This window comes from Thamnophis sirtalis, unplaced genomic scaffold, assembly GCF_051295495.1.
Source record: "Thamnophis sirtalis isolate CommonGarterSnake01/CBP01778 unplaced genomic scaffold, rThaSir2_p1.2 scaffold_2, whole genome shotgun sequence".
In the NCBI taxonomy this organism is placed as follows: domain Eukaryota; kingdom Metazoa; phylum Chordata; class Lepidosauria; order Squamata; family Natricidae; genus Thamnophis; species Thamnophis sirtalis.
The window spans coordinates 140,463,499-140,482,829 of record NW_028261382.1 but is presented as its reverse complement, the minus strand read 5'-3'; the positions used below and the strand labels follow the sequence as shown (position 1 = coordinate 140,482,829).

Below are 19,331 nucleotides of genomic sequence, written 5' to 3'. Positions count from 1 at the left end.
CACTTTTAGCAAATATTTTAAAGACGAAGCTTGAGAAACAATACACAACCAAAATTTGTAGAGAAAATTTACAGTTTTATTTCTGACCTCTGAGATCTAGGACTCATTCTAGACTATTTTTCAATAAAATGTATTTGTTGCCAAATGTCTGTGTGATTGGTAAATTACATGATGTTTTTGGTCATGTTTGGAAAACAAGAGACCAAACAAAACAGATCAAGCAATACATTAAAAGGTAGACTAGAATTCATTAATATAAAAATACTGCATATTTTATGCTCTATAATAATAGGGGTATATCAATACAAATTTCAAAATTATTTGAAGTTTGACAATACAAAAAAGGCTTTTGTATGTTATGGAACAGGAAATATGATGAATTGCAAAAATGATTTATAGAGCCTACCTACCCACACTAGATATGGATTATTTTGTTAGTATAATGAAAAACTATTTTCTTTAACACACTGAAATTATTCAAATGGAGTATGACACTGGGAATTTTGCAAAAAAAAATTCAACCATGTATGTCAAAAGCAAATAAGTACAATAAATTGTTTACAAAATTAAGAAAAAAACAGTTACCCAAATTTCATTGATAAAAGTTTAATATAGAGTTGCTTATAAAAATGGAAAAAATATTACACCATACAACTAAGCATCCTGGCTCTGACTATTAACTACAGGGATGGTCATGTCAAAAACAAAATCTAACTTCAGAATTATCTGCTTAAAAGGAAGCAAACAAACAAAAACATCTCTGCAAGTAATAGGAGGCTTTACCTAGTTCTTAAAGCTATTTATAAAATTATTTTTAACTGGTCCAACAATTTCTTCTTCTAGCAGAACTGCAAAAAGAAAATAAATATTTATGAGAGAGGCACATATAGGTAGGTTCATTCCATTTATTTTCTATGAATGCAAATATGTATATTTTACTTCTTGGACACCCTGAGTATTCTATTTTAACATCAGAATTTATATCAAAATTCACTTCAATCTTAAGCACTTAATTCAAAAACATAGAGGATCTATTAAATCTACTTTTTTTGGATTGCAGATATCAGTTTTACATTCAATTTCATATGTAGAATCCTCTTTAAAAATATCCCAGAATAGCAACTACAAAAAAAATCCACTTCGTATATTTACTATAGTTTTATTGCTAGCTCTTATAGATTTATTAAAGATTATCATATTACTGTCTAAACTCTGAAATAGTACCCTTGGTTTTTTTTAAAAAAAGGTTCCTCATAGAGAAAATGTAAACCAGTAATCAAGTTTTGTATGCTTTTTCCAGTATAAAAAATTAAAAGCTTCTGACAAAACAATCTGTATATACTAAGTTTATCTTGTTTATTGTAAGTAAATCTTGCTACTTTAGTTTTCCTCTTTCTATTATCATTTATGCAATATTTGGCAAAATCTGACCATAAAATTATAATATTCTCATTTCCATCTTATTTCTCTTTTATTATGAGGCTGCTTCATTTTCATTATTCTGGGAATATATATAAAATGCTTAATAAAACAAAAGGGTTAACATTAAAAAAAGAACCAATACTGCACAAAATACAAACAAAGCTAGTTATTTTTACCTTCCATCTGTTTCCACATTCATTGCATACAACAAATGTTGTCATAGGTTCATCGGCACTTCTGGTCTGAACCTACCTCCCCCCCAAAAAACCAAACAAACAGAAATTAGCAATGTTACTTGGCTACAGTTATATAATTTTCTTATTTTGTGGCAGTACAACAGTACAATCTGATTTACTGATACAAATAATTAAACTGCCCCAAAGCCAAAACTCTTTAGTCACAATGTAACATATTAGTTTGAATAAAAACATATATGATAAAATCAAGTTAAATGCAAAACACCATAGAAACTAGTCAGCTGCAAATGGACATTGAAAATGTAAAACAATATGAATAAAAATACAATTAGAAGTTAATTTTAAAGTCTAGGAAAATGCAAATCTATTTACCTGGTGTCAAAATGATACAAATGTGGGTATCAGGTAAGCCTTACTGGGACAGAATTCCATAACTGGGTACCAACTCAGAAAAAAACTCTCCCCCTGTAGAAACCCACCTTACATCCTTTGAATTGTTTATTCAGATGTAAAAGCCCAGGTTGTTTAATCACAGTTAATTTTTTAGTTACTTAGTAATGTATGCTAACTCTAACCTTTAATTCAATATTACATTAGTCCAAAATATTAATAAAGTCATAATTTTCATATGAAATATTAAGTGAACCCACAATCCTTCTCTTTAACAGCTAATATTCTCTCTTGTATGCCTGTGACAGATGAATTTTTAACTCCAATCTTCTCTAGCCAGGATAGCCAATGGTATTAGAAGAGAGTTTAAAATCTAGCAACACCAAGAAGACTACATTTTGCCCGTTATTACTCTCAAAAACAGTTTTCCATATCTTATTTGGTTATGAGTGTCTGGGGAAAACATTCAATTGGGCCTTTGCCTTCTTATATTGGGGATACATGTTATAAATAGAGACTGAAGATTTAGTGCTAAATCTGATGTGAAGAGAGAAAAGCTAAACATCAAAGAACATACATCATTTTGAGAGGAGATCAATTACAGATTACTGTAATGTTCTAACTATTTGAAAAATATACTGTATCCCAAGACAGCCAACAAAATTATGGTTTTGTTCAAAATTATATTTCAAAAAAGAGGATGGATGGATGTAGAAAGAGATAGATGATAGATAGATAGATAGATAGATAGATAGATAGATAGATAGATAGATAGATAGGTAGGTAGGTAGGTAGGTAGGTAGGTAGGTAGGTAGATAGATATAGATAAGATAGATAAGATAGATAAGATAGATAAGATAGATAGATGATAGATAGATAGATAGATAGATAGATAGATAGATAGATAGATAGATAGATACTAACTCCAAAAGCTAATACTGTGATGGGCATGTAGAAAACAGATATCTTTGAACTGTTAAGGTAGTTGAATCTTTTTCCTTGTTGGTTCCTCATAATATGGTATGAGCATATTATTTAATATTATTTAATTTATTTCACAAAATTGCAAATCTTGAATGCTGCTTGAATACAACTGATATACCTGGGTGTAAGTACAGTTCTTCTTTTTACATTTACCACAGGTAAATAGATCAGTCTGTGTTCCTCCTGTTTTAGCCATCTGGTGCTCTCTTATAGCTTCTTTGGTAAGGTTCTTCCTCATTTCTTTCAGTTCATCACTTGCCATCTCCTACAGTGAGCCCAAAAAAATCATATTACTTTTACGTTTTTTGAACACACACACAACGCACTTTATTTACTAGGCAGTAGGTTTACCCTTTAGTTTGTGAAAGCAAAAATATTACTAATATTTACGATATATGAATTATATGGATTATTCTATATATAGGGTTATCAGGTTCCTTTTGGAGGCTTACAAAATGACAATTTATTTTACTGAAAATCCAGTTTAAGAACTAGAAATCATTTTTGTACCTCAGTCTCTAAGTGCCATCAAAAGTTAATACCGAGTGGCTTCTTGAAAATATAACAGAGGCAATGTATCTTAGGTATTACAATAGTTTGGTTATTACATAGAACTTTAAAAAGTTTTATTCTCCATAGATGCTTTTAGGAAAAAATATATTCTTCAAATGATTGAAATGAACAATTCAACACAATCTGATAATATATATACAAGTAGTCTTACAATAGCAATTGGGACAGGAATTTCCATTACTAAGCAATGAAGTAATAAAATCTTATTTTAATATACAATACAGGCAACCAAATTAGGAGGCATCATAGATTTAAGATTTTCGATCCCTCTGCTGCCATCTTCTGACTGTTTTTTTTACCAAAGATATGGTAGCCTAACTTGGGCTGAAAACTCATCTGGGTTTTAAGATATTCTATAAAATAAAATAAAAATGGAATAAAAGAAGGCAATGGAAAAGGGTTCTGTATTATTGCCAAGAAAACTGTACTATCACTTCCAGGAAGTTGAGCTCAAACTGAAGTATTACTTTAAGACATTATACCCAGTTAAAGGAGTGATTTTTCTGGCATAATATCTATCTATCTATCTAATCTATCTATCTATCTATCTATCATCTATCTATCTATCTATCATCTATCTATCTATCATCTATCTATCTATCATCTATCTATCTATCTATCTATCTATCTATCTATCTATCTATCTATCTATCTATCTATCTATCTATCTATCTATCTACATCAACTGTAGGTCCAAGATTTCCATTGTACCCAGTTAGAGGAATGTTTTTTCTGGCATAATACTATCTACATCAACTGTAGGCTCAAGATTTCTCCAAGCCATATCAGGAGATGCCAGGAACTGAACCAACGACTGCATGCAAAGCATATGTTGTTTCATCCATTTCTGCTATTCTATGGAGACTTGACAGCAGTAAGTTATAGCCTTCTATAGTGCTAAAACATGTGTATAAATTTAAATACTTTTAAATTATATAGATAATTTAACAATATATTCAGATCCCCCCCTCCCCCAAATACAAATAATACTGTATTTTTATTTTGGAAACACAAAGTCATAGATTTTTGCTTAAACAAATCAAGTAGGCAGGAAGACTCTACACTATTTTCAACTGACATATGTAAATGTTGTTTTAGCGTGTCAATTAAATATGGATTCATACTTGTATCTTAGATTAAAAAAATAAAAATTGTAATGCTGAATGTTTATTACCTCTGCTGACATTTTAGCAAATCTATCAGGAGGTATATTTCCACATAAAACATTTTTTCTTAAATTAGGATTTTTTGTATCTTTAAGATTTGCTATTCTGCTGCGCACTCTATTTTTATATTTCATGTCAGTATTTTTTAGCTCCTGAAATATAGGTATTCATTAATTAAGGAAATAATGTGTAAAACACAGAATTGATTTATTTTACAAATATTTGACATTTTATAATTGCCTGTTTTTAATTAATAAGAGCATACATATGTAGAAATTTAACTAAATTTATATTAGCCCCAAACTATGAAGTTTGTCTTGCTTACATGAATTAAATATGCACAAAAGCAATGTTATTTTAATGGTATGATATTTTAATATTAAAATATTTTAATAATCTCAGTTATCAAAGGCACATATACACTTTGTCCTGTTAATAACAAAATCCATTAATATATGCAATATTCTAAACGTTTATCTTTTTTCTACCATACAATTTGTTTAAAATATTACCTGATCTAAAATACTTTAATAAAGTTTACAAAAATGTAAGTATATTAGTGAACACAATACAGACCAATGTAAACAATTATAGGAGCCCACAAAAAATCAAAGAACAAAATATTTTAAGAGGTTAAGAATTAAACTACAGAATAAGGTAGAACTTTTATTATATAAGAAAGGATATCTTCTTCAATCTGAGAACCTAGTTCTTCATCATCAGCACCAATAGCAATATAATCATCTGAAAAATAAATCAATTGGGAATCAGTTTTTTGTAAGCTGGTTATATACATATATTTAGATGCAAATAAAATTGTGTTTAATAAAATGTGCTCCAAATTATACAGTACTATAACTGCAGTGGATTCTATCCACAATTAGAGTATCATAAAAACAAGTACAAAAATAACTGTAAAACAATCACAAGCTGGCAATCCAAACAACAATTCAAACATAAAACATCACAAACAGGGGCGTTCCATCCCCCCTACCCCAAGGCCTAGGTAAATTTTCAAGGCCTTCTTGAACATCAGGGTGGAAAGCATATGGATCTCACCTCATTCCAGAAGGCAGTCATCCCTAAAGAGAAGGTGAATTTTCTAGGTATTGAAAGAGGATACCATTTAATTGAGATGACCCAAAGCACACCACTCTGCAACATTGCATCAGAGGGGCAGAAAGAGAAGAAGATAGGTAGCTTAGGCCCTATGCCATATATAGGGTTTTAAAGATAATAACCAGCATCTTGAATATTTCATTTGGACCCTTAATTTGTTAAACTCTGGGCTATTTATTTCTAGAACCGAAACAGTCAGTTCTTTCAGTTCTCTTTTTCATTCCCCTCTTTGAATTAGAAATTAACTTTCTAACACTTTTCAGAGTGAAGACTTCCATCTGATATTAACTGGTCAAAGACACTTCAGTGGGTTATTTTTCCACTAGGTCATTTTCACCTCACTACTCCATTCCTTTTTTGGTGTAACTTGTAACTTTAGATCAGCAAAAGACTTTCTACAGTACTGACACAAGACATCTCTTTATGTAATATCGGATGCATATCCAATCTACTTAATTGTAAATTCAAAATTGCAACAATTATAAGTTCAGAGCTAAAAATAACTTAAGGCTATTCTCAAAAAGAAATATGACAAATTCACAGCAACTAAAAATAATAAGTCACATACTGGAACATATAGAGCAGGGGTCAGCAACCTGTGGCTCTGGAGTCGCATGTGGCTCTTTAATACCTCTGCTGTGGCTCCCTGCCGCCAGTCGGCTCCACAATTGATAGGTCATTTTGTCAGGATAGGTAGACGAAAAAGGACGCTGCGCTAGGAGGAGAATCTATGGTGGTGGAACCAGACTTCCGGTCAGCTTCAGAATTGAACCGGGGGGGGGGGGGGGGGGCTCCGGTTACAACCTTTGCGGCTCTTTTTAAGGTTGCCAACCCCTGATAGAGGATCCGCTAAAAAAATGTTTTGCACCATGCACTTAATAACGTCTCACAGCCAGTTTCTTAATAGCCTTGCATTTTGTATTATAAAAGTAGAAAGAAAATATTGAGGTGAATAAAAAGTAAGTATAGCACAGTAATATAATTCTTACCCCCTGTTTTAAGAGCTGCTGCCAACATTTCTCTGCATTTCATCCGTACAGAATCAGATGTGTTTGGAGCCCGGGGAAAAGAAGAGATATATGTGTCTGATGAAATGTTAGAATCCTCTTTCTTGCTGTTTGAATTGCTACTGGAACTGCTAAATATGCAAACAGACAAACACTTTTTTTGTTGTTTCATTACTAATCAGCAGGACCCACAAGGGATGATTTGGACCCTTTTTATCAACCACCCAGACACTGCTTCTACTGATCAAATGACCCTTTTAAAGATCTAAATCAATGAACAAAACCTCCAGTATTAAATATATTTCCATGTGTATAATGAAGTTCGTAAATGCAGAAATACATATTTCATCAATCCCAGGTGTTAAAGTAATACAAAAAATTAAGGTCTTTCCTCTGTACATATTGATTATTTATGGCTTAAATATTCCAATCTAAACTGACAGGATTTCATCTAACCAAGTGTTAAATGTTCCTGTACATGGTATAAGACTATTTTGTAATCTTTTCTCCATATGTACTTTCATCATGTCCTTTAATATTACCCTTGAGTTGTACTCTTTAAGTTTGTAAACATTAGGATGACTTAATATTAGTTGTCTTCTACCATTTAAGCAAAAAGATTATAAGAAGTACCTTTCTTCCCTTGCTTCAGGACTATTTTGTGACGATGATGCTGATTCTTTTTTCTTGTCTTCAGATTCTTTGTCATTTGATGGTCCATCTAAAATGCGTATGTAATACATAAAAGTAATAATAGTTCAGTTAATGAAATGAGGGGATGTCAATCCAAGATAAATAAAAGATTAGGGAGTGTCTGACAGCAATGAATGAATTTAATTAATTAATTATATCTGATTAATTAACTAATTAGCTTCATAAGAACAGGTTAGATAAATCTTCACTTCTTCTTTCTCTTTTGCCCTTTATGTAGCCATTTCTTTCTACTTAATTACTATTTAATTTGGCCTCATCTCAAGATGATATATAACACTAACTACACATAACTGAGACCTGCAAACAAGCATCAGAGAGGCACAATCAGCTTTTCTAATTCTTAATTTAAAAAATAACAATAACTTTATCATCATAAAGAACATTCAAAGGCAAAGAGAACTCCTGCTGCTATTTTCTAAATCTACATCTATTCTAAATTGCTCTTTTCCACAGGTAGAAAATTAGTATCTTTTCTCACAAAGTCTAGCTAGAAGGGGGGTATGTAAGAAATAAATCTATGGGTAAAAGTGTTACACTTCTCTTTCCCATATAGCAACTCTGAAACAGCTCATTGAATTCTTGGATGAAATTTTGGATGTCATAGTAGTTTAAAATACGGGGAAAATATAGGGAATAAAACCAAGAAAAGACTAATCACAGGAAAACTGTTGAAGAAAAAAAATGTATTGTCATTGTTAAGGAATTAAGAATCCAAGTAAAAGGTAGAAGTTGGATTACAAAGGAAATAATTATCCCATGAACATTATCTTAATCTCCATATGTTACAGTATATAATTTACTGGTACATCATTCTGGTTATAGGCTAGCTAAGTTCCTTGTTCTTCACATCAAGCTGGACAAGCTATAGATTTTTGAGAGAATTTTGCAAGATAGATTCATCAGCACTGTTTAATCCAAAAATTTTTTTTTTAAGTTTACTGAAAGGTTACTGTAGTAAGAATAGTTTCAAAAAGGTTTCTATAATTTAGTGATCCATCTTTAAAATGCTAGATTATTAATAATTATTAGATCGTTGTAAAAACCTTTGTTTATATTTTAAGTTTTCACTATAGTATTACTGTATTATGTTTGAAGGTAATTTTTTTTAAAAAGAATGTACATTTCAAAATGCTCTTTTCCCTGATTCAACCATTCTAAATTGTCTAATGCACATAATAAACTACTTGAGAATTTTCCAGGATATCCATCCTCCCCCACCTGCAAACATATTCCTCAGGTCAACTAAGTAGTCATTAGTACATAGAATAATCAAGAAGGAATATCTCTTAAGGTATGTTATAGTTTCATTCATCACTATAGCCAAAAACCATAAGAAGAAACTATATATACAAGACCAAGAAAAAGAGTTAATATTTAGATTAATTTGAAAATTTTCTAGCAATGAGAAAATGCAAAAGCTTAGTGCATCTGTACCTAACAATTTCTTCCATGATTTAATGAGAGATTTTGCTAGAGATGTAACTTCTTCATCTGTACTTTGTTTCCGAATTGCATTCACAGACATTCCAATTCTTGTAGACTGAAAATTAAAATAGTTAAGATCAATAACAAATAATTTCAAGATTATATATTATATATCCTGATAAAGGAGGAAAACCTTGTGGCTTAGTGGCTAACACAACTGCCTAATATGTAATACAGCACAGGTTCGAATCCAAGTAAGGATATGGCTAGCTGATGAGAGCTAAATAGCTTGAAATAGATCTATACTAGTCTCCCTTTATTTATTTATCAGCACAAATACAACACACACACACACACAGACAGACAGACAGACACACAATTTAACCTCCACCTCCTCAAAATATGTTGGAATAGTTATTGGTTGTGGTAAATATAAGAAGTTTCTAAACCTGGTATCAAAATTGATACAATGTAAATAGTTATTTAAAGTTCTGATTAAGATTATGGTGATAGATAAATGATATAAGATTTCTATATTTTCTTAAAAGTAAAGTATTAGCATAACAATGCAAGTTATATCAAGCAGATTGAAAAGACATTAGGAACATTTTTATGATAAGGAAAAACAAAATTTTACTTAACTAATTTATGGCTATGGTATGATAGGTTAACTTTCCTGATTTATAGTTGTGCATAAGTTTCAACTTAAATTTCTTTGTGAAATGAAACTGAGTAGATTTTAAACAGATACAATTTAAAAAGTTTCACATAATGATGGAGACTTGATTCTAATCTGACTTATTTCTTGCATATAGCAGAATCTGTTTATGCAATTTCTTTTTTTTTCTTTTTACATATTTTCAAAATAAAGCATGCTAATCTACTACCATCTATTGTGGTAGAAAAAGGTCCATAAGGAATTCTTATAATTGAACAAACCATTCATTATTCATAGTTTAAAAATTAATACTCATTTGCCAATATTTACTTAAATGTGTTCTGTTTTAATTCTATTCTGTCTGAAACAAGCTCATATGTAACAAAAAGAACATAAATTAAAAATCAACTATTCCTTTTCTGTTAGCTATAGCTTATGTGTCCTGGAACTAACAGCTTTATGTACACACATCAGTTTAAAATACTGATTTCTCACATGTTTGCATAACTAAAGCTAACTATACCTAGATTATTTACATTATTAAACATGAATATTTATAACAAGATTAGTGAGAAAATAGATGTCTTAAGTGAATTTTATACTTTCTCCCCCTTTGAAAAAATCATAGATTCTCTGATCACTTCATCTGCAGCTTCAGTGACAACGGTGACAGATCTCTTCATAGTGATCTGTTGAGGCAACTACTGTAGCTTTCCTTTAAATGTTTTACGAGATACTCATATCCTGATTTTAGATGAAAAATTAGATGTCCTTTTTATATACATATTTTTATCAGCGTTCTGCATTTTGTGGAATATTATTTTTATACTTTTTTACACACACACACACACACACACACACACACACACATTTATTTATTTATTTATTTATTTATTTAGTGTCGCAACCCCTGGTATGCCCCAATTATGGGAGGAAGCTAACTGCTTCCATTATCTGTCAATCGGCTCGTCACAAGAGTCCATCACGACAGAAACCCAATATTTTTACTGTTGCCTTTGTTATATTTGTGTGGTATTTGTGCTGATAAATAAATAAAGGGAGACTAGTATAGATCTATTTCAAGCTATTTAGCTCTCATCAGCTAGCCATACTCTTCCTGGGATTCGAACTTGGGCTATATTACATCTTAGGCAGACGTCTTAGCCATTAAGCCACAGGCTCTCCTCCTTATCAGCTGAAGCCAGGGAAGAAGGTATATATTTAGTGTCACAACCCCTGGTATGCCCCAATTATGGGAGGAAGCTAACTGCTTCCATTCGAATCCCAGGAAGGGTATGGCTAGCTGATGAGAGCTAAATACCTTGAAATAGATCTATACTAGTCTCCCTTTATTTATTTATCAGCACAAATACCACACACACACACACACACACACACACACATAATTATAATTTATTTTAACTGCCCAGAATCACTTAAAGTTAGGTGGCAAATAAATTTATAAACAAACAAACAAACAAACAAACATCTCCAAGATATGAGACAATCACTGAAGCTCAACCATCATAGAACTACTTGTAGTACTCAAGTAGTATTCAACTTACAACAATTCATTTAGTGATTGTTCAAAGTTACATCGCTGTAAAAAGAGGCTTATGATCGTTTTTTACTTACAACCATTTCAGCATGCTCATACTCAAATTATCAAAATTCAGACACATGACAACTGACTCATATTTATGACAGTTGCAGTGTTCCTGGGTTGTCTGATCACCTTGTCTGACCTTCTGACAAGCAAATGGGGAAGCAGATTCACTTAACAATTGTATTGCTAAATTAATACCGTAGCTGCATTGATTCACTTAGCAACCTTTGCAAACAATGTCTTAAAATGAGGCAAAACTCACTTAACATATCAACAGAAATTTTAGGCTTAATTGTGGTAGGAAGTCGAGGACTACTTGAATTAGCATCATAAATCTACTAGCAAGATCCAATAATGATAACCAAAAATGTTTTTTCCTAATCAATACATTTATAGCATTTATGTTTGAATTCTAGATATCACAAACCCCTTTCTCTTTGTAAGGAATCCAAAATATCACACTGATGAATGTTAGCATCTGCATCTCTGTGTTTATACCATAATCAACTTCAGTATTTGCAGACAAAAAACATATATGCATACCTGTAACAGTTCCAGTGTCATGGATATATTCTTAAGTTCCTTGAGTAAGTCAAGAGCCCCAGCCTGCAAAACATATTGAAGATTAAATATATTCCTATTGCCATGTACTTAGAAAAGACACCAAATATCATTTATACAACTTCAAATCTATGATATAAATGCTAATTAAAATGATACTGATAAACATTTGAAAAATATTTCTTCATGTTTGTTCCAAAAACTGATAACTCTTCTCGTCCTTAAAAACGTGAACTAGGTACATCCTAAAGTAAAGTCTACCTATGTAAAGCCAGTGACATTTAATTAAAATTTTCTAAAGACTACTGATTTTTCCAATGTCTTGCATAATATTTAAATTCAGCTTAAAGGGAAATTATAAAATTAGCACAAAATCAAATACTATCCAAGATGTACCAGGAGGCGGAAACTACGTTGTCGATAATTTTTCATAATATTTTCACTTGTTTACACAGTCTGATTTCTATTTAATGCTGAGCTCCTAATTTATTTTTAAACGTAGTAAGGGGGAAGGGGAAATTACTTTACCACAGAATTCAAACTTTTTAACTTCTATAGGTAGCAGTAGACTTATATACCGCTTCATAGGCCTTTCAGGCCTCTCTAAGCGGTTTACAGAGAGTCAGCATATTGCCCCCAACAATCTGGGTCCTCATTTTACCCACCTCGGAAGGATGGAAGGCTGAGTCAACCCTGAGCCGGTGAGATTTGAACCGCTGACCTGCTGATCTAGCAGTAGCCTGCAGTGCTGCATTTAACCACTGCGCCACCTTGGCTCTTACAATCTATGAGATTTAGATTATATTCATATTGATCTGATTGAAAAGTTAGATTTGTAAGATTTATAAAAAAATTACTTCTCTGGCAACATGTAAGTCATGAGTATCAAAACAAATATTCTGGTAGATATTATGAAATAGAATTGAATTGTAAGAGTACTTTATTCAACTTTATTCTTACTCACAGAATTTGCCTTCTATTGAAATAATAAAATTCTTTTTGTTGAAAGAGTTTTTAAAAACTATCTGTTAATGTCAACTTTATATTCATATCACAATTGAGCAATGAATCACAACACCCCACAACTATAAAAAAATCCCATCCAAGAAAGGGAGACAATTCAAATTAAGACAATTACCCTGAGACTTTGGCTACATATCACATACATTTCATTGCTGAAAATAAGGAAATCTAGTAAGTATGAATAAAATGTCCTTTGCAGAAGGCAAGCTCTCCTCAGGACACAGGTAATTTAACTAGTTAGTAAGATTTGTCCACTTAAGACCCCAACAGCTACATACATAAAAGCCTAGGAAAATATGTTACAAAGTTATTCAGGAGGTGAAGAAGTTTCCTTTCCAAAGACAAGGTCAAAAGAATACCTTATAGTCCATAAAATTACTAAAATTTTCACTAAAATCACTAAAACACTACAATCACCATAAATATATGCCAGTTGCCAAGCGGTCGAATTTTGATCACATGACCACAGGAATGCAACAATCATAAAGATGAAAAAAGATTATAAATCACCCTTTTCATTGCTATTGTAACTTTGATGGTCTCTAAACGACTAACTGTAAGTCAAAGACTACCGGTATATTACTAAATTGATTTTCTTTTGTTAAGTAGTATTTCTGACAGCAAATCTCAATTAATTTCAAGAGAAAATTTCTAAGAAACTGAAGCCACATGAAATATAACTGTAAAACAGGCATTAAAAACATCATTCAAAAATACTTTTTTGAACAAAAATACTTTTTGCACAATACAAACACACACACACACACACACACACACACAGGCAATTGCTTTTTTACTTTTTCATTCATTTTCAAAAATTTAACATGTACTTCAAAATATGTCTAAAAGGACAAAAATATTAATTTCAATTATTATTGCAGTTTTCTTCCCTTATCAAATAATACAAAAGGCTTTGGATAGTGAGATGGGCAGATAGATTGATAAATAGATAGATTCAGTCATAACCTTGAAAGTATTTATTAGTGGCTTGTTCAATAATACCTTATTTACCTAATATCTAAAAATGCCCTCATTCACATATGTTTATAGTATTGTTTAGTTACTTGGTTTTAATACATTGTTCCACAATATTTACAAAATAGACTGATATTATGGTTTTGCTAAGACCCTGTTCCTTATCCTGGCATACTGAGATGTGTTGGGACTACCAGAATTCCCAGCCAGCCTGTGGCAATTCTCTACAGGGGCATATAATTAAAAAAAAGAAAAGTTATATAACTGCAGTAGGGGTGCATGATCTGTCGATTATTAAGTTCACGAGGCCTCCAAACCATTTTTATGGTAGCTGAGTTCCTAAAGTATTACAATACCCCCAACCCCGCTAAAAAAAAAACCCCAAACCCTGCGGCAAAAGATAAGTGTACACAACAAACAGAAACCTAATCAGGCATTTATATGATATTACTGTTTTTGAATGTTCAAATTTTGATCCTTGTTTGTATAAAAAAAATGATAAAGTTGCTTGGGTAATACAGGTAGTCCTCAATTTACGACTAGAATTGAGCCAAAATTTCCAATGCTAAGCAAGGTAATTGTTAAGTTTTGCCTCATTTAACTACTTTTTGCCAGTTTTTAAGTGAATCACTGCAGTTGTTAAATGAATCATGTGATCGATAAGTGAATCTGGTTTCTCCCATTGACTTTGCTTGTCAGAAGCTGGCTGTGAAGGTTACAAAGGGTGATCACATGACCCTGGGACAGGGCAACTGTCTTAAATACACCAATGCCAAGCGCCCAAATTTGGAACATGTGTCCATGCGACTATGTTGATGATACAATGGTCATAAGTGTGAAAACCTGTCATAAATCACATTTTCCAGTGCCACTGTAACTTTGAATAAGTTGAGGACTATCTGTAGTAGATGATTTCCAATCACAGCAACTGAATAATGTCACACAAGCATTAGCAACACAAGTTCATTATATGGTCTAGCAGCTCAAATGCTTTATTTATAATGAGAATTTAAAATAGTGTTTACCTAAATGCTGGTACAGAACATGGTAATTTTTAATAGAAAAATTCTAAATAACAGTTCTGCTCAGAATGAACATATAAAATGGCCTAAGTATAGGTGGGACTGTAGATTACATTGTTAACTCTTCCCAGATAGACAGATCATATAACCTATTTTTAAATGTCTACTGGGCATACTGGGGCACAGTACATTTATCAACATTGAAAGCTACCTTACATGAATCAGTTCCTTAGGTCATATCCATTATTTCACAGATAACACAATATAATCTATACTGGAAAGTAGTGGTCTCCAGGATCATATGGAATTTATTTCCAGTCACATACAGAGATGCCACAGATCAAACCAGGCTTAATGTATCAGGAATTTAGAATTGAAACTGTAAGCATACATTGTGGTGGGAAAGGAAGATTCTATTGAAAAATTTCTAAAAGCTGTGCCTGAATTCAATAGGAATTCTTCCTCCTCCTCTCTTTCTCTCATATTTTACTTTAGGTTATCATCATAAAGTATGCTAATTGGGAGTCACATTTCACTCAAGTTTGGTGGGTATTATTTTTCTTTACAATTCACATAACTAAAACTCAGCTATAACAACTTAATATTAAAAGTATTTTAGAAGTATAGTTAATTTAGCATGGAAAACAGCAGATATGAAGATTCTAAACACAGAACTATAACTATTGCTAATCAAGTGTTTATGAACTTTGGAAATAATTCTATATATATTTTGAAGTTTGATTTAAAACTACTCAATGACATGACTGTAGTCTTTATTAGTCTTTTTTAAAATACCACTAAAATATGATTATATTCTCCAAGTTTTAAGAGTCTATACACAGAGGTGCTGCTGTCTATAACAGACAAAATACTTTTGTGCCTACTCAAATGTAACTTCTACTAAATTAAATATCATTTATCTCAGGTATGTGAGTATAGAATGGCAGCATGATGCACATGGAAAAATATTTAGTACACTCTGATTCTATATCTAATAATAGGAAAAGCTACTGCTTACCTTTTCTTGTCTAATCTTACTCAACTGCTCTTGATTTTTGAATATCCATATGCAACTTTACCTCTGTCAACTTGAACCTATTCATTACACAATAAGGTAATTCATTACACTAAATATACTATAAAAAGCATTGTTACTAATATCACTATAATAAAAGTAATTATAATCCTTAACATACTACTATAGTTCAAGGGACTTAAGAGACCCTAATGTAAATGGAAAAATATCTGTGCACAAGACTATATATTAAATCCATACTAAAATAAAGAATATGGGAAAGCTTCAGTCAAAAGTTGATTTAATTAATAGCAGAAACTTAGTGGCAAGACTGGCTTTATTCTAAACTTCATTGTATGTGTGTATGTATTAAATGAAACATTTTAGCAGACAGTACTACTTTGTGCAATATCTAGAGTTTGTCTTTTCTGCAAGTAACTATATTTAAAATAAACTGCAACATATATACACTAGAACTGCAATTATCCCAAGCTAATGTTTTTACACAAAGTTTGTGATTTTCATGCAGCTTTGCATCTGAGTATTTTTATGGTTGTTTGGTAATAATACCAAGTTCTTTCTTGGTAGTCACAGAACACTTTTCCTATACAATGCAAATCCCGTATTTCTTAACACCAAAATCCGAATTCTTTCAATATACTTCTTCATTTGAAGAAGACACTTGAAATTGCTCAAGAGGTGCAGTAAACTGCAATTTAGCAACATCTAAAATCCAGAGACTCCCTCTGTCTGGAACAGGTAATGCAGTTTTAGATTAGTGTTTTAAATTTACAATTCAGAGTGTCAGATTAACAGAGTTGGAAAGGACCTTGAGGGTCATCTAGTCCAACCCCCCTCCAAGCAGGAGACTCTGCATATCTTATAATAATATATAGTGTGGACAGCATTTTGAATCAAAACTTTTGTTTGTTAATTATAAACAAACATTACAATAAAACACCTTCAGAGTTTAATATCCACACAGTAGCAATGCAGTGCAGTCCATCATTTAAATTTTAATAAGGTGTTTGGGAACAATCTCAATGAATGCTCAAATGTACAAGGGTGAAAATAACGCAGTGTAGTGAATTACAATTGCAAAATGGAAGTTTGATATATACCTATAGGGTAAGTGTCTTTATACATTTTAGACTATAGAATTTATAACTCCATATAAGCAGAAAAGCGACAACGTCTTTGGGAAAAGGAGAAAAAGGGCTGGCATCGCATGAGAAAGAAGAGAAAGGTAGCATAGGTCTTAAGGACAGAACAGCTTTCCAACAAAAAGAAGCCCCACAGCATTAATCTGGTTTTAAAACTCGACTCTCTTGGAGGCTCCACTGGGCTGTACTTTTCAATTTTCCTGAAGCGAAGAATTAGGCCTTTCTCCGGAACAATAAATGCCGCCACAGGACGCTTTCCCTGGATTTGAACCCGACGTACGGCTCCGGCTCCGGCCAAACCAGGCGAGCTACCAACAACTGACTCAGATACGGAGATCAGGCTCCCGTCACGCGACCTGCGCTTTCTACAGATGACAGTTGGAACATCACAAAAGAGAAGCGGCACGAAAACGAAGCCTGCCCTCCATTATCCCCCTCATTTATCAGCCGCCGCCACCACCACCCCGGAAAAAGGCGGGCGCCCCGTTGAAGTGCAGCGCCGCTGATTGGTCGGACAGAAGTTGAAGTCGGGCGCGCGAGGGGGCTAACGGACATTTCTCCCTCCCTCCCTCCCGATGGACCTCACCGCGTTCTTCTTCTGCACCATCTTGTCCATCTTCTTAGCAATGCGGATGATTTCATCTTCGGTGTTCATGGCGGCTGCCGGGTCCGCGGCGGCGCCTCTCTCTCTCTCTGTCTCTCTCTAATGGGCGACTGAAGAGAAGCGAGCGAGCGAGCGAGCTTCAATCTTCGATGCTCCTTCTACGCCACGAATGCCGAGGCTTTCAACGCAATAGCAAAGATGGAACCGCAAAAACACTGTCGGGGTCGCTGAGAACATCAACCGGCCAGGAGCGACAGCTCGGCAGCCGTGGCGCCAGGCCGTGCTGATCAAACCTCGGTAAAGAGAGCCAGGAAATGCTCCGGAAAACCGAAAACATCGATTAAGGATTTAAAAAAAATAGGGGGTGGAGCTTCATCTCTTCAGAGTTCCGAGCGTTCAGCGGAAATGGAGGATCAAGCCCTGCGTGGGGGTGGGAAGAAGAGGTTGCCGTTGACCGAAAATGGCACGGAGGTGTAGAATCTGTGTAACTTTGTAACCTCAGGACTTTGGGCTGTAAGTTGTTTTGTCTTGGCAAATGGAAACAAAAGAAGCAGTGGTTGCGATCCCGGGGAGGTAACATACTTCAGATTCAACCACAACATACGAGCACACAATAGATACAAACTTATGGTAAACCTAAGGTGACCAGATTTTCAGATTGGTAAAGAGGGACACCTTTGAGGGGGGGGGGTGATTAAAATTTTTATACGGAGCAACAAACATTTTCATACAACGCAAAAATAGTATTGTAATATTTTTTTTATTTCAAAATAACTACAATTTACAAATATAAATTGTAATTGTTGCCAAACATCAAAATTTTGATCACGTGACCATGAAGATGCTGCAATGGTCGCTAAGTGTGAAAATTGTTGCAACGTGTGAAAAATGGTCATCAGTTACTTTTTTCAATGCCATTGTAACTTTGGTCACTATACCACCTTTCTGGCCACAGTTCTTAAGTGAATAACTGCAGCTGATAAGTTAGTAACATAAGTGAATCTGGTTTCCCCATTTGACTTTGTCAAAAGGTCATTATATGACCCCAGGACCCTGAAACCATCATAAATACGAATCTGTTGCCAAACATCAAAATTTTTGATCGTGTGACCATGAGGATGCTGCAACGGTTGCTAAGTGTGAAAATGGTTTATGGTTTATTAAACTTGTATGCCGCCCTATTCCCAGAAGGGACTCAGGGCGGCTAACAAACTCTTAGGGAAGGGGGGAAATACAACGAAAGCAAACAAGACAAACAATTAAAAAAATATATATTAAAACTCCACAACAGGCGCACCAATTCGAGTGGGGCTGGGAACTCATCAGCCCCAGGCCTGCCGGAACAGCCAGGTCTTAACGGCTTTGCGGAAAGCCAGAAGGGTGGTGAGGGTCCGAATCTCCACGGGGAGATCATTCCAGAGGGCCAGAGCAGCCACAGACAAGGCCCTCCCCTGGGGGGTCGACCGTCGACACTGGTTAGCTGATGGAACCCGGAGGAGGCCTAATCTGTGATATCTAATTGGTCATAGGGAGGTAATTGGCAGGAGGCGGTTTCTCAAGTACCCAGGTCCAATACCATGTAGGGCTTTAAAAGTAACGACTAGCACCTTGAAACGCACTCAGAGTCCAATAGGCAGCCAGTGCAGCTCGCGGAGGATAGGTGTAACGTGGGTGTACCGAGGTGCACCCACGATCGCTCACGCGGCT

General features: G+C 33.7%; 1 protein-coding gene across 2 annotated transcripts; it reads right to left on the bottom strand.

Moving 5' to 3' along the window:
* Positions 1–54: 54 nt before the first annotated feature.
* Positions 55–17,915, bottom strand: TCEA1 (transcription elongation factor A1). 2 transcript variants are annotated; one of them, XM_087707063.1, is made up of 11 exons: positions 16,979–17,342; positions 15,861–15,937; positions 11,805–11,867; positions 9,007–9,112; positions 7,492–7,579; positions 6,841–6,989; positions 5,420–5,476; positions 4,741–4,895; positions 3,112–3,258; positions 1,599–1,670; positions 55–848 (listed from the first exon to the last, which is right to left on the bottom strand). In XM_087707063.1, exons 3-11 carry the CDS (start codon positions 11,823–11,825, stop codon positions 840–842), a joined length of 804 nt encoding a protein of 267 aa, XP_087563189.1. In that variant the 5' UTR covers positions 11,826–11,867; positions 15,861–15,937; positions 16,979–17,342; the 3' UTR covers positions 55–839. The 2 variants fall into 2 exon arrangements, with proteins under 2 accessions (XP_087563189.1, XP_087563188.1); XM_087707062.1 differs by lacking the exons at positions 15,861–15,937; positions 16,979–17,342 and adding an exon at positions 17,607–17,915.
* Between the last annotated feature and the right edge of the window lie 1,416 nt (positions 17,916–19,331).